This window comes from Salmo salar, chromosome ssa03 (genome assembly GCF_905237065.1).
Source record: "Salmo salar chromosome ssa03, Ssal_v3.1, whole genome shotgun sequence".
Classification (NCBI taxonomy): Eukaryota; Metazoa; Chordata; class Actinopteri; order Salmoniformes; family Salmonidae; genus Salmo; species Salmo salar.
Window position 1 is genome coordinate 58619675 of NC_059444.1, and position 14953 is coordinate 58634627.

General features: G+C 42.1%; 2 protein-coding genes across 2 annotated transcripts in view; one reads left to right on the top strand and one right to left on the bottom strand.

Moving 5' to 3' along the window:
- Positions 1-531: 531 nt before the first annotated feature.
- LOC106600804 (NEDD8-conjugating enzyme Ubc12) lies at positions 532-11765 on the bottom strand. Its single transcript, XM_014192494.2, has 6 exons — positions 11437-11765; positions 9605-9699; positions 9257-9295; positions 3434-3537; positions 3243-3306; positions 532-1533 (listed from the first exon to the last, which is right to left on the bottom strand). The coding sequence occupies exons 1-6, from the start codon at positions 11549-11551 to the stop codon at positions 1393-1395; spliced, it is 558 nt and encodes a 185-aa protein (XP_014047969.1). The 5' UTR covers positions 11552-11765; the 3' UTR covers positions 532-1392.
- A 473-nt stretch (positions 11766-12238) lies between these two features.
- The window catches only part of LOC106600803 (F-box/LRR-repeat protein 19-like), a 38843-nt gene continuing 36128 nt past the window's right edge, over positions 12239-14953 (top strand). Inside the window, 1 exon segment of the mRNA XM_014192492.2 lies at positions 12239-12493. The gene's annotated coding sequence lies outside the window, so the exon portion shown is untranslated.

Here is a 14953-nt window from a genome sequence, read left to right on the forward strand (position 1 = left end):
TTTCATGAGATGTGTCGTGCACCAAACTCCCAACATTGACAAATGCGTCACTATAGCTCAATTATAATGGAAAGTGGTATTAACCAGCAGTGTATTGCGTCGGTCCAGGGCAAGGAAATCTAATTCAACAGTAGGGGCTAACAATTGCATCTTTGTTCAGCTGATCTCATTGATTCTTCAAAAGATCCTGTCACTGAATCCTAGCCACTAAAGTGAGAATGCATGGTTCATTTCAATAATCTAAATCACCACTGGCAGCCGTGAGATTACAACTAAATCATTAACAGAGCCTTGACTGGTTAAATGGGCCTGTGAGTAAACTATCACTGTTTTATGGCCTCAACATTTCAGAACAATAACCATTCACTGCCTTGGTTTTGAGCACAGCCAAAGTGAAAAGGTACAATTAAATGTTATTGGTTGTATAACTCATGTTTCAAACCCTAAACCAAGGTTTGATTTTGGTTACAAAATAAACCTTTATTGAACTATAGTCCTATTGACATGTTGTAATTTGTATAGACGCAAGAATTATAATCGGTTCATATTTTATTTAACATAATTCATATTGCAGTCATTGTGAACAGCTGGGATTTCAATATACACAATAGAATTGTAACATTGTAAGCCCCCACCCCTCTCCCTCCCTGCCCAATGAAATCTAACGCCCACCCCACCCAGAAAACCATAACAAAACTAAAAAGTTCTCCCAATACCACAACAGCCCTGCCTGCATTACTGATCCTGTCAATCTATGTCTGCATCTGTCCTGTCCGTCAGTCAGTCAGTCAGTCCTCTGCCAGTGTGGCTATGGCCTGTATTATGCATCTGGGTTGGTATGTCTACCTGTCTGAAACACGTGTGCGCATGTGATAGCATATGCCTTGCGTGTCAGTAGGCATGTTGTTGAGGCGTGTGTGCGTGTGTATATATATATATGATAGGTTTTGCCACCAAGCATGTGTGCGATCCGTCAGGTTCAGAGCTCTAGTAATCGAGAGGCGCTCGCATAGCGTTCAAAACATACAACGCAATTCTTTTGTAAAAGGGAGCAAGAGGTGTCTAAGTGCATATCTCGTCTGTATATTTTTGTCCAAGTCCGCGAGTGTGAGGATCAGTTGGCATGTCTATCTCCGCAAAATAACAACTGTGGGCATCAGCGTAGTGGCATTTACCGATTCTCTGAGCGACATTCACTGACCATCCAAACCTGTCATCTTTACCTTCGGACCCCCTCCCTTCCCCAGAGTGACCCCCCCATACTTTCCCCTCCCGGCCCCATGGATCCCTTCCCTCCCCGACCGCTCAAGTCTGTGTGTCAGTCAGTGTCTCAGCGTGTGTAAACGGTAATGCATCTTGGGGGAAAAAAAGAAAAGCGACATGGGCTAGGAGCTATTTGAGACACCGCTCAAAATACGTGGCGCCCACATAGCCCCCCCGCAGCGACCGCTGGACATTCTGCTCAAAGAGCCGTCGGTTCGTCTGCAGGACCTCCGCCGCCTCTTTGTTCAAAGGGTCCTCTGGATTTGGCTCCTGAGGAGGAGTAGAAGGGCGTGGTTATTTGCCAGGTGTTCCTACCTGCTCCAACCAGTTGACCAATCTTTCAGAATCTGAAAGTCATAGCCAAGTCATAGGGCTTTCGGAAAGTATTCAGACCCTTTGACTTTTTCTACATTTTGTTACAGCCTTGTTCAAAAGTGGATCAAATCGTTTTCCCCCTCATCAATCGACACACAATACCTCCTAATGACAAAGCAAAAACATTTTTCTTTGAATATTTTGCTAATTTACATAAGTATTCTGACCATTTACTCAGTACTTTGTTGAAGCACCTTTGGCAGCGATTACAGCCTTGACTCTTCTTGGGTATGACGCTACAAGCTTGGCACACCTGTATTTGAGGAGTTTCTCCCATTCTTCTCAGCAGATCCTCTCAAGCTCTGTCAGGTTGGATGGGGAGCGTCGCTGCACAGCTATTTTCAGGTCTCTCCAGAGATGTTCGATCTGGTTCAAGTCCGGGCTCTGGCTGGGCAACTCAAGGACATTCAGAGACTTGTCCCCGAAGCCACTCCTGCGTTGTCTTAGCTGTGTGCTAAGGGTCATTGTCCTGTTGGAAGCTGAACCTTCGCCCCAGTCTGAGGTCCTGAGAGCTCTGGAGCAGGTTTTCATCAAGGACCTCTGTACTTTGCTCCGTTCATCTTTCCCTCGATCCTGACAAGTCTCCCAGTCCCTGAAAAATATCCCCACAGGATGATGCTGCCACCACCATGCTTCACCATAGGGATGGTCCCAGATTTCCTCCAGACGTGACAATTGGCATTCAGCCCAAAGACGTCAATCTAGTTTCTCATGGTCTGAGAGTCTTTAGGTGCCTTGTGGCAAACTCTAAGTGGGCTGTCATGTGACTTTGACTGAGGAGTGGTTTCAGTCTAGCCACTCTACCATAAAGGCATGACTGGTGGAGTGCTGCAGAGATGGCTGTCCTTCTGAAAGATTCTCCCATCTCCACAGAGGAACTCTGGAGCATTGTCAGAGAGCCCATCTGGTTCTTAGTCACCTCCCTGACCAAGGTCCTTCTCCCCCGATTGCTCAGTTTGGCCTGGCGGCCGGCTCTAGGAAGAGTATTGGTGATTCCAAACTTCTTCCATTTAAGAATGATGTCGGCCACTGTGTTCTTGGGGACCTTCAATGCTGCAGAAGGTTTTAGGTATCCTTCCCCAGATCTGTGCCTCGACACAATCCTGTCTCTAAGCTCTACGGACAATTCCTTCGACCTCATGGCTTGGTTTTTGCTCTGACATGCACAGATGTGTGCATCTTCCCAAATCATGTCAAATCAATTTCATTTACTACAGGTGGACTCTAATCAAGTTGCAGAAACATCTCAAGGATGATCAATGGAAACAGGATGCACCTGAACTCAATTTCAAGTCTCACAGAAAAGGGTCTGAATACTTATGTAAATAAGTGTTTTTATTTTTAATACATTTTCTAAAATGTCTAAAAACCTGTTTTCGCTTTGTCGTTATGGGGTATTGTGTGTAGATTGATGAGGGAAAAAGATTGAATACATATTAGAATAAGGCTGTAACGTAACAAAATGTGGAAAAAGTCAAGGGATCTTAATACTTTCCGAATGCACTGTACATCCTGCTACATTCCTGATTCTAAGCATTGTGAACAAGGAAGAGTAATCAAACTATGCTAGGCAAAATTGGAAATAGGATAATCCCTGTACTCACTAGAAATAGATACTGTAGTCCATATATGATGGAGTTTACTGTCAACACAGGCTTCCAGTCCTCTCTGTAAGAGAAAAAGAGATGTTAAAAGACACTGCTCGGTATAATAGTAAAAATGTAGATTTCTGTAGTCATTCTGAATTATCAAACGAGACAACGTAAACAAAGTGACCACCATGCAGGTGGTGTACCTCAAGATATTTAGGCAGACATTGCCCTCCAGGTCAATGTTCGGGTGGTACACCATTGTCTCACACTTGACCTTCGGGGGGTCATGAGGGTAGCCCTGTCCTACCTGGAAAACAGAGCAGTCACAAGAAGTCAAAGGAAGATATTCTCTAACCTTATATCCTTTCACCTTCTTTCGACTAACAACTGAGTTATTAACAACATGCTTACCATCAAGATTCTTAAAGACATGATCGGGAACTTTGGCGACCACAAGTATTTTTAAAACCTCCCACTTAGGGCTGAATATGTCAATGTGTAGCTCATACATGCATAATCTATGATCTGAATTACTGTCTTACCTCAATTACCCATGAAATCCCTAGTTTGAAAGTAACTGTTTTTCCTGGAAGCTGTATTCTGCCATTTTCCACCACGTGAGCCAGCCCCTAGCAATTTGAGTTCTAGCCAATGAACTTCAGCCCTCGCCACCTGAGTGAGAGCTAGCAAGATGCACACACAGTCGAACCAGAGAGCAATGACGTGGTGCACATATCTTCACTTACACTGAGTGTACAAAACATGGACACCTGCCCTTTCCATGACATAGACGGCCCAAGTGAATCCAGGTAAAAGCTATGATCCCTTACTGATGTCACTTATTAAATCCACTTCAAATAATCAGTGTAGATGAAGGAGAGGAGACAGTTAAAAAAAAAATGTTTTTAAGTCGAGACAATTGAGACATGGATTGTGTATGTGTGCCATTCAGAGGTTGAATGGGCAAGACAAAAGACTTAGTGCCTTCAGAAAGTATTCATACCTTACTTACTGCACATTTTGTTGTGTTACAGCCTGAATTTAGAAGAGTACTTTCCCCCCCCCCATCCATCTACGCCATAATGACGATGTAAAAATATGTTAGATATTTTTGCAAATGTATTGAAAATGAAATATCTAATTTACACAAGTATTCATACCCCTGAGTCAGTACATGTTAGAATCACCTTTGGCAGTGATTACAGCTGTGAGTCCTTCTGGGTAAGTCTCTAAGAGCTTCGCACACCTGATTTGTACAATATTTACCCATTATTATTTTCTAAATTCTTCAAGCGCTGTCAAAACTAGTCATTGCTAGACAACCATTTTCAAGTCTTGCCATAGAGTTTCAAGTAGATTTAAGTCAAAACTGTAATTCGGCAACTCGGGAACATTCACGGTCTTCTTGGTAAAGCAACTCCAGTGTATATTTGGCTTTGTGTTTGAGGTTATTTTTCTGCTGTAAGGTGAATTCATCTCCCAGTGTCTGTTGGAAAGCAGACAACCAGATTTTCCTCTAGGATTTTGCCTGTGCTTAGCTCCATTCCTTTTTTTTTATCCTGAAAAACTTTCCAGTCCCTAACGATTACAAGCATACCGAAAACATGATGCAGCCACCACTATGCTTGAAAATATGAAGAGTGGTAACTCAGTAATGTGTTGTATTGAATTTGCCCCAAACATAACACTTTCCAGGACAAAAAGTTAATTGCTTTGTCACATTTTTTAAAGTATTACCTTAGTGCCTTGTTTTGCAAACTGGATACATGTTTTGGAATATTTTTTTAAATTATGTACAGACTTCCTTCTTTACACTGTCAATTACGTTAGTATTGTGGATTAACTACAATGTTGTTGATCCATCCACAATTTTCTAATCACAGCCATTAAACTCAGTAACTGTTTTAAAGTCACCATTGGACTCATCGTGAAATCCCTGAGTGGTTTCCTTCCTCTCTGGCAACTGAGTTAGTAAGGACGCCTGTATCGGTGTAATGACTGGGTGTATTGATACACCGTCCAGAGTAATTAATAACTTCACCATGTTCAAAGGCATATTCAATGTCTGCAATTGTTTTTTATCCATTTACCAATACAGTGAGGGAAAAAAGTATTTGATCCCCTGCTGATTTTGTATGATTGCCCACTGACAAAGAAATGATTAGTCTATCATTTTAATGGTAGGTTTATTTGAACAGTGAGAGACAGAATAACAAAAAAATCCAGAAAAACGCATATCAAAAATGTTATAAATTGATTTGCATTTTAATGAGGGAAATAAGTATTTGACCCCCTCTCAATCAGAAAGATTTCTGGCTCCCAGGTGTCTTTTATACAGGTAACAAGCTGAGATTAGGAGCATACTCTTAAAGGGAGTGCTCCTAATCTCAGCTTGTTACCTGTATAAAAGACAACTGTCCACTGAAGCAATCAATCAATCAGATTCCAAACTCTCCACCATGGCCAAGACCAAAGAGCTCTCCAAGGATGTCAGGGACAAGATTGTAGACCTACACAAGGCTGGAATGGGCTACAAGACCATCGCCAAGCAGCTTGGTGAGAAGGTGACAACAGTTGGTGCGATTATTCGCAAATGGAAGAAACACAAAAGAACTGTCAATCTCCCTCAGCCTGGGGCTCCATGCAAGATCTCACCTCGTGGAGTTGCAATGATCATGAGAACGGTGAGGAATCAGCCCAGAACTACACGGGAGGATCTTGTCAATGATCTCAAGGCAGCTGGGACCACAGTCACCAAGAAAACAATTGGTAACACACTATACCGTGAAGGACTGAAATCCTGCAGCGCCCGCAAGGTCCCCCTGCTCAAGAAAGCACATATACATGCCCGTCTGAAGTTTGCCAATGAACATCTGAATGATTCAGAGGACAACTGGGGGAAAGTGTTGTGGTCATATGAGACCAAAATGGAGCTCTTTGGCATCAACTCAACTCGTCGTGTTTGGAGGAGGATGAATGCTGCCTATGACCCCAAGAACACCATCCCCACCATCAAACATGGAGGTGGAAACATTATGCTTTGGGGGTGTTTTTCTGCTAAGGGGACAGGACAACTTCACCGCATCAAAGGGACGATGGACCGGGCCATGTACCGTCAAATCTTGGGTGAGAACCTCCTTCCCTCAGCCAGGGCATTGAAAATGGGTTGTGGATGGGTATTCCAGCATGACAATGACCCAAAACACATGGCCAAGGCAACAAAGAAGTGGCTCAAAAAGAAGCACATTAAGGTCCTGGAGTGGCCTAGCCAGTCTCCAGACCTTAATCCCAGAAAATCTGTGGAGGGAGCTGAAGGTTCGAGTTGCCAAACGTCAGCCTCGAAACCTTAATGACTTGGAGAAGATCTGCAAAGAGGAGTGGGACAAAATCCCTCCTGAAATGTGTGCAAACCTGGTGGCCAACTACAAGAAACGCCTGACCTCTGTGATTGCCAACAAGGGTTTTGCCACCAAGTACTAAATCATGTTTTGCAGAGGGGTCAAATACTTATTTCCCTCATTAAATTGCAAATCATTTTATAACATTTTTTGACATGTGTTTTTCTGGATTTTTTGTTTTTATTCTCTCTCTCACTGTTCAAATAAACCTACCATTAAAATTATAGACTGATCATTTCTTTGTCAGTGGGCAAAAGTACAAAATCAGCAGGGGATCAAATACTTTTTTCCCCTCACTGTAGGTGCACTTCATAGCAAGGCATTGGAAAACCTCCCTGGTCTTTGAGGTTGAATCTGTGTTTGAAATGCACTGCTCGACTGAGTGACCTTACAGATAATTGTGTGTGTGTGTGGGGTACAGAGATGAGGTAGGCATTCAAAAAGCATATTAAAACACTATTATTGCAGTCAGTCCATACAACTTATGTTGTTTTTCTACTCCGTAACATATTTAGGCTTGCCATAAGAAAGGGGTTGAATACTTATTGACTCAAGCCGTTTCAGCTTTCCATTTATAACTCATTTGCAATCATTTCGAAAAACATAATTCCATTTTGACATTTTGGTGTAGGCCAGTGACAAAATAAATCTCAATTCAATCCATTTTAAATTCTTTAACAACTAAATGTGGAAAAAGTCAAGGGTTGTGAATGGTTTCTGAAGGCACTGTAAAGTGCATTTGAACCGGGTGCCAGGCGGACCGGTTTGTGTCAAGAACTGCAACGCTGCTGGGTTTTTCAGTTTCCTGTGTGTATCAAGAATGGTCCACCACCCAAAGAACATCCAGCCAACTTCACACAATTGTGGGAAGCATTGGAGTAAACATGGGCCAGCATCCTTGTGAAATGCATTCAACACCTTGTAGAGTCCATGTCCTGACAAATTGAGGCTTGGTGGGGTGGGGGGTACAACTCAATATTAGAAAGGTACTCTTAATTAGCGTATGTGATATAGCACACAATTTTCAGAGGCCACTTTTGGCTCGTGAGCTTTACTTTCAGAACTACTGGCTAAAAAGTATCGGAGAATCTCTGTAAGGCATTTAGAATTAAAAAAAACTAAAGAGAACAGCTTTAATCTGAAAACATGCAGCAGCACAACTTTTGTTAAAAGGTCCAGTGCAGCCATTTTTATCTGAATTTAAATGTATTTCTGGGTAACAAATAAATACCTTACTGTGATTGTTTTCAATTAAAATGGTAAACAAGAAGCCAAAACAGCTTCTTAGCAAAGAACAGTTTCTCAAGCAAGAATTTTCCTCGGACTGTCTTGGAGTGGTCTGAGTGGAGAGGGGGAAACAAAAAACTAGGTGTTATTGGAATTAAGGTTTGGAACTCTCGTTCTCATTAGTCAATGTCCATCTAGTGGATGTCACCAGGCAGGCCAAAACGCCATCCCACTAAAACAGGCTGAAATTTGAGGTGGTCTTTTCAAATCAGCTCTTACCCATAAAGGGCATTATCATAATTGTCACAGTATTATTCCATCGTCATAGTGTGGTCCATTTATTAGGCACACCACCCCGTTCATGAAAATGGTTCGCTCCTACAGACAGTGGCCTGCTATATAAAGCAGGCAGACAGGCATCAAGGCATTCTGATACTGTTTGATTGAATATTAGAATGGGTAAAATGAGTGACCTAAGTGACTGATGGTATGGTATGATCGTAAGCGCCAGGAGCGCCGGTTCCAGTATCTCAGAAACGGAAGGCCTTTCACGCACGATAGCGTCTAGGGTTTACCGAGAATGGTGAGACAAACAAAAAACATCCAGTCAGCGGCAGTCCTGTGGGTGAAAACCACTTGTTGATGAGAGAGGTCAAAGGAGAATGGCAAGAATCGTGCAAGCAAACAGGCGGGCCACAAATGGCGCAGTACAACAGCGGTGTGCAGAACGGCATCTTGGAACGCACAACTCGTCGGACCTTGTCACGGATGGGCTACTGCAGCAGACGGCCACACCGGGTTCCACTACTATCAGCTATAAACAGCAAGAAGCGCCTCCAGTGGGCACGTGATCACCATCACTGGGCAATTGAGGAGTGGAAAAATATGACCTGGTCCGACAAATCCAGGTTCCTGTTGCGTCATACTGATGGCAGAGTCAGGATTTGGCGTAAACTGCATGAGTCCTCATCCTGCCTGGTGTCAACGGTACAGGCTGGTGGTGTAGTGGCGTGGGAACTGTTTTCCTGGCACACATTAGGTCCCTTGATACCAATTGAGCAACGTTTCAACACCACACCTTATAGAATCCATACCCCGCAGAATCCAGGCTGTTCTGGAATCAAAGGGGGGTCCGACCCAGTAGTAGGTGGGTCCACCTAATAAACTGGCCACTGAGTGTATATAAAACACAGGGAAATCACGTTTGACTGCACCGGGCCTTTAACCATTCAATACTGACATTAAAATGGTCAGATACCAAATTGTGACCCTAAATATACCACAAAACAATGGCCATCAAGCAGGTGTAATGCCATTAACAACAGTTTAGTGTGAAAGTAAAGAAGGGTGTAGTGACTCATGTCGTCCCGATGTCTGTCCACCCACATTAAGCCCCCTTACCTTAAAGCTGAAGACAAACTTTCCCCCTTTGTAAAAGCCCTAAAAAGAGAGAAAATAACCTGAGAATGTGTTTACATACGGGTTTCTATGAATGCTGTTCATAGCCTGTTTGGTGGATTGGCATGAGATAATGTCAATGTACAGTGCTAAATAATACATTGTGTACAAAGTATTTATCCTTGGATATTAGTTGATAAGCCACTATGTTAGCATTACAAACCATTCATTAGTTGCAACTGTACAAGTTTGAGTACAATAGTTAAATGTTTAACAAACACATATGACATATGGAGGATTCTCTCTGACAAGTAGCAGTAGCTACAGCTTGTTTCAGGAAAGAGTGAAGACCTCGTCTGGTGAGATGATGAGTTTGAAGTTGAGCAGATCATCTTGGTCAGGGAAGACGATCTCGCACGTCTTTGGGAGGTTCAGCTCATTGATGTCTGCAAGGAGAAAATTAATGTCTCAATGAATAGCAGACTTCTTGAATCAATTTCCCTTCAGTGGCATGCATGAAACCTGCCTGGTAGAAATATGAAAACCAAAGTGTTCTTATCTGCTTCTTTTTTTTTTACGGACAAAACGTGGGGTGTAAATGGTATTGAAGGCACCCAAGCAGAGCAGTCCAATGATTCCTTCTGAAGTGCTGGGGTGATCCCACACCTGTGGTGATATTTTCCCTCTCACTCTGAGGTCTTTCAAACTGTAATGGTTGCCCTGCAGTATTTCCTATATTCTGCTTTGAATAACAACTCTGATATTTTTCTACAAGTTTAATATGCGAACAGTCAGTTCACTTCAAAAGGAGGAAAACCAATTTGTGACTATGTGGTGGTCCTCTAGCCTAAAAGCTAAACAACATTCTTTAGGTATATAGGTTCTGTTGGTTTTAGACAGCCTTCATCCACTATGAATGGAGATTAGCTTAGTCTTTCAAAATCATGGGCTTGAGTCAAAGGCCAACTGGATATCTTATATGGGGTCCATGGTGTTACAAGGATCACGAACCAAACAAGTGAGCCATTTGAACAAAATCGCCACACTCATCACAGGGGTGGTTTGAATTTCATTATCCAAGTATCTGGGAAAACATTTGTTTACATGGCTGTGGGGGGCTTTTCAAAACATGATACATATGTCTTTTCACAGCATTTCCTCATTTTGGATGGCTGGAAATGTCACGTTCTCTTTTGAATCAATGTTATTAGCTAAAGACCTGGCTTAACAATTATGTAACTACTTCATAAGGCTGAGGTTATAAAACAATATTCATATTTCTTGCCATCCAACTCCCAGTCAGTCTTTCACTGTTCCAATTGTCATGTGTTGTGTCATGAAATGTATGACACGTTTCAATGTCTCACATGCATCTTTTGTATTGATAACATGAACTATCCTATCTACATGCTGTACACAGTTACTTTGTGACATACAGTGAACTGCAGCACATTGGCCAAAAACTGTTTGTAACCTAGGTAAGCGTGGCAAACATCCTGGCTAGTGATAGCTGTACTAACTAGAAGTAGCTAACTAGCATAGTTTAAGTTGCTGACTAATGAAAATCAAAGGTTACTTTTACGTTACTCAATAACATCAATAGTGATATCCACAATAGTTTAAGACACGTTTGTGATATTCTGTTGAATAATGAACAACTATACCCACGTTTTTGAGCTAGTTAGCATCAGACAGAAGTAGCAAGCTAACTAACTTTATCGGCTTAATGGGTGTAGTTACTGGTAGCTTGTGTTCTCTTTTGCACAAACTGCTTAGTGACACATCTAAATTGAAACACTGAAAACATGGCTAGTTACTGAACAAATATCATTATACAGTTATTTGTTCAGCTAGCTAACGTTATCTAAGTCACTGAACTAGCAGGGCAAATGAACCAACAAGGGTGCTAACTAACAAGTGTTGTAAATATGAGTTGACTCCCTGGCTTCACCATCTTCTGGCTGCGACGTTTGAGTTTTGTTTTCATAATAGCTAGCTAGCTAACGTTAGCCAGATGGCTAGCTAGCTAATTAGCCAACTAGCTAGTTCAGCCTCCTATGGCAATACAGACCCGTTTTTGTTGTTTCTTATTTATTAAACATGTGGACAGACACGTTAATTAAACAAACATGTTCATGGTTCAAAAATAAACCATCTGCTTTTAAAGAAGCCAGTTAGCCTACCTTTCTGTATTCGAAGCTGGGCCGCGCTTGCTTTTTTACCCCCGGCTCCTGTTCTGTTTCCTCCAGCAGATTCCTCGTCTTTCTTCTGCTGCTTCAGAGAAAAGAGCTTAATCATCTTCAATTAGTTTATTGAAGATCTATATTTCAGTTCCTTCAATTATAAACAGCTCTTTGTCTTAAATTTATGGAGAGAGTTATGACTCAGTACAGCACCGTAATGTTGTTGGAGCCGGTGCGTCTCAGCTACAATATCGGAAGACTAGCTGATAGCCTAGCTCGGTAGCACTGGTGCGTGAGACAGTAACGTTACGATGCCAAGGTAGCGAGTGTGAAAGAAGGGGGAGTTCTGAAAGAACAGTGGCGGTACACAAACTGGACCAGTTTGTTTCTGTTGATATGAAATCATTGGATATTGCCTAGTTGGGCTACTCATATTCATAAGCTTTATTTAACTTACACTCATGTTGGAGGGTTAAAGACTGCACGTTCATATTTTATGGTTGAGAAACAGCACCCTGAAGTATACAAGTATAAAGCAAAACAGAAACTATTTCATTCAGATGTACAATGTTAAATCAATGTTGTACATAGCTTACACAAAATAATCATGCAGGATACACATAGCTATGTATTTGCAGCACCACACTGGACAGTATTTTGTCTCTCAGACAAAAACAATATGCTTCGAAAATAAGTTAAAAAAAATATTTCTCACATTTAATTATTACTATCTCAGTACAGAGTAACCACGGTATGAGTCATAATACCCATAAAACCTAGCGGTGAAACAAGGAAATCGTTCCAATAACTTTTCCATCATTCATTTTTCCCCATAGGGGATTTTAGAAACACTTAAAACAAGGGCTGTGTTTTGTGTAGGCTTACTCTGGAGTGACATTTTGATAACTGTAATTCACTCTAGGACAAGGAGACGTATCAATATATTCACCTGTATTTACCTGCCAAAAAATGGAATGCTAATTAGCTGATAATGTGACTATCATAAAGAATACAAATGCCATGATGATCTGGACGAGACTGCCAAATCAAAGCAAAGGTAAGAATCTCTGGATTAACTATCTAATGTTAGCTACATTTAGTAATGAATAAAGTGGCTTCATTTCTTTAAATTGACAATTTTGTGAACTGTCTTTTGCAAGTTTTAAGTTGACACAATACCTGTTACCAAAGGTGTCAGCTAGAGATGATGTGCAGGAGCATGCAGGGATTTGTAGTCTTGCATGATGTCTACTTTGATATTAATTAGCATTTTTTTTATCTGAGTAATAGAGCTGAAAATATTGTTAAGTTGACCTGGCCAGGGTATCCTGGACCTGGCTTCCGAGCTGGTCACGGGTGCACCTCAGCCACGCTCAAGGTACTAAACGATATCATAACTGCCATCGATAAAAGACAGTACTGTGCAGCCATCTTAATCGACCTGGCCAAGGCTTTCGACTCTGTCAATCACCTTATTCTTATCGGCAGACTCAACAGCCTTGGTTTCTCAAATGACTGCCTCGCCTGGTTCACCAACTACTTCTCAGACAGTGTGTCAAATCGGGGGGCCTGTTGTCCGGACCTCTGGCAGTCTCTATGGGGGTGTCATAGGGTTCAATTCTCGGGCCGACTCTTTTCTCTGTATATATCAACGATGTCGCAGACAACACCATTCTGTATACATCTGGCCCTTCTTTGCACACTGTGTTAACTAACCTCCAAACGAGCTTCAATGCCTCCAACTGCTCTTAAACGTTAGTAAAACCAAATGCATGCTATTCAACCGTTCGCTGCCCGCACCCGCCCGCCCGACTAGCATCACTACTCTGGACGGTTCTGACTTAGAATATGTGGACAACTACAAATACCTAGGTGTCTGGCTAGACTGTAAACTCTCCTTCCAGACTCATATTAAACATCTCCAATCCAAAATGAAATCTAGAATCGGCTTCCTATTTCACAACAATGCCTGCTTCACTAACGCCGCCAAACATACCCTCGTAAAACTGACTATCCTACCGATCCTCGACGATGTCATTTACAAAATAGCTTCCAATACTCTACTCAGAAAACTGGATGCAGTCTATCACAGTGCCATCTGTTTTGTCACCAAAGCCCCTTATACTACCCACCACTGCGACCTGTATGCTCTAGTCGGCTGGCCCTCGCTACATATTCGTCGCTAGACCCACTGGCTCCAGGTCATCTATAAGTCTATGCTAGGTAAAGCTCCGCCTTATCTCAGCTCACTGGTCACGATAACAACACCCACCCGTAGCACGCGCTCCAGCAGGTATATCTCACTGGTCATCTCCAAAGCCAACACCAGCTTTGGCTGCCTTTCCTTCCAGTTCTCTGCTGCCAATGACTGGAACAAATTGCAAAAATCGCTGAAGCTGGAGACTTATATTTCCCTCACTAACTTTAAAAATCAGCTATCTGAGCAGCTAACCGATCGCTGCAGCTGTACATAGCCCATCTGTAAATAGCCCATCCAATCTACCTACCTCATCCCCATATTGTTGTTTACTTTTCTGCTCTTTTGCACACCAGTATTTCTACTTGCACATCACCATCTGCTCATCTATCACTCCAGTGTTAATTTGCTAAATTGTAATTACCTCGCTACTATGGCCTATTTATTGCCTTACCTCCTCATGCCATTTGCACACACTGCATATAGACTTTCTTTTTTTCTATTGTGTTATTGAGACTGTACGCTTGTTTATTCCATGTGTAACTCTGTTGTTGTTTGTGTCGCACTGCTTTGCTTTATCTTGGCCGCAGTTGTAAATGAGAACTTGTTCTCAACTAGCTTACCTGGTTCAATAAAGGTGAAATAATAAAAAATAAGTCACCTTGTCCGAGAGTTTTACATGCTTATCAAAACGTCATGCCAGGATAAGCCTGCATGAAACATAGCCCATATTAAGTGTTTATAAAATTCCCTGTGGAAAAACAATTGGAACCATTTCCCTGTGACTGCTAGGTTTTATGGGTATTATGACAACCACTGTGGGGCTCTATAACTTTGTCATCCTACAAAAAACATGGTATAGAGGAGACAGACCCACTGGTTGCCCTCTAGGATACAGAGAGCTGGTAGTACCATCCACCAAACATCCAGGTGTGAAACAGGAAAGGGACTCAGGGGGTAGGCTAATTTGTTATAGAGCTGACCTAACCCACTCTTAAATGAGTCAAAACAGGAACATTTTACATCTGGCTAGAAATTAATAAGGAAATGATCTCAACAGAGAAATGTCCTCATGTGTGCTACCTATATCATCCCAATAGAATCCCCATACTTTAACGATGACAGCTTTTCCATCCTACAGGTGGAGATCAGCCATTTCAAGACCCAGGGACATGTACTAGTCTGTGGCGACCTAAATGCCAGAACTGGACAAAAACCTGACACTCAGCACACAGGGGGACAAACACCTACCTGGAGGTGACAATATTCCCTCCCAAATACGCCCCCCCTAGACACAACAATGACAAAACCACCAACAAA

Coding starts and splice junctions, on each gene's coding strand:
- LOC106600804 (XM_014192494.2), bottom strand. CDS start 11,551: ATGATTAAGCTCTTTTCTCTGAAGCAGCAGAAGAAAGACGAGGAATCT. Junction 9,700..11,436: donor CCAGCTTCGAATACAGAAAG/GTAGGCTAACTG, acceptor TTCTCCTTGCAG/ACATCAATGAGCTGAACCTC. Junction 3,538..9,256: donor AGTTTGTCTTCAGCTTTAAG/GTAAGGGGGCTT, acceptor TCTGTTTTCCAG/GTAGGACAGGGCTACCCTCA.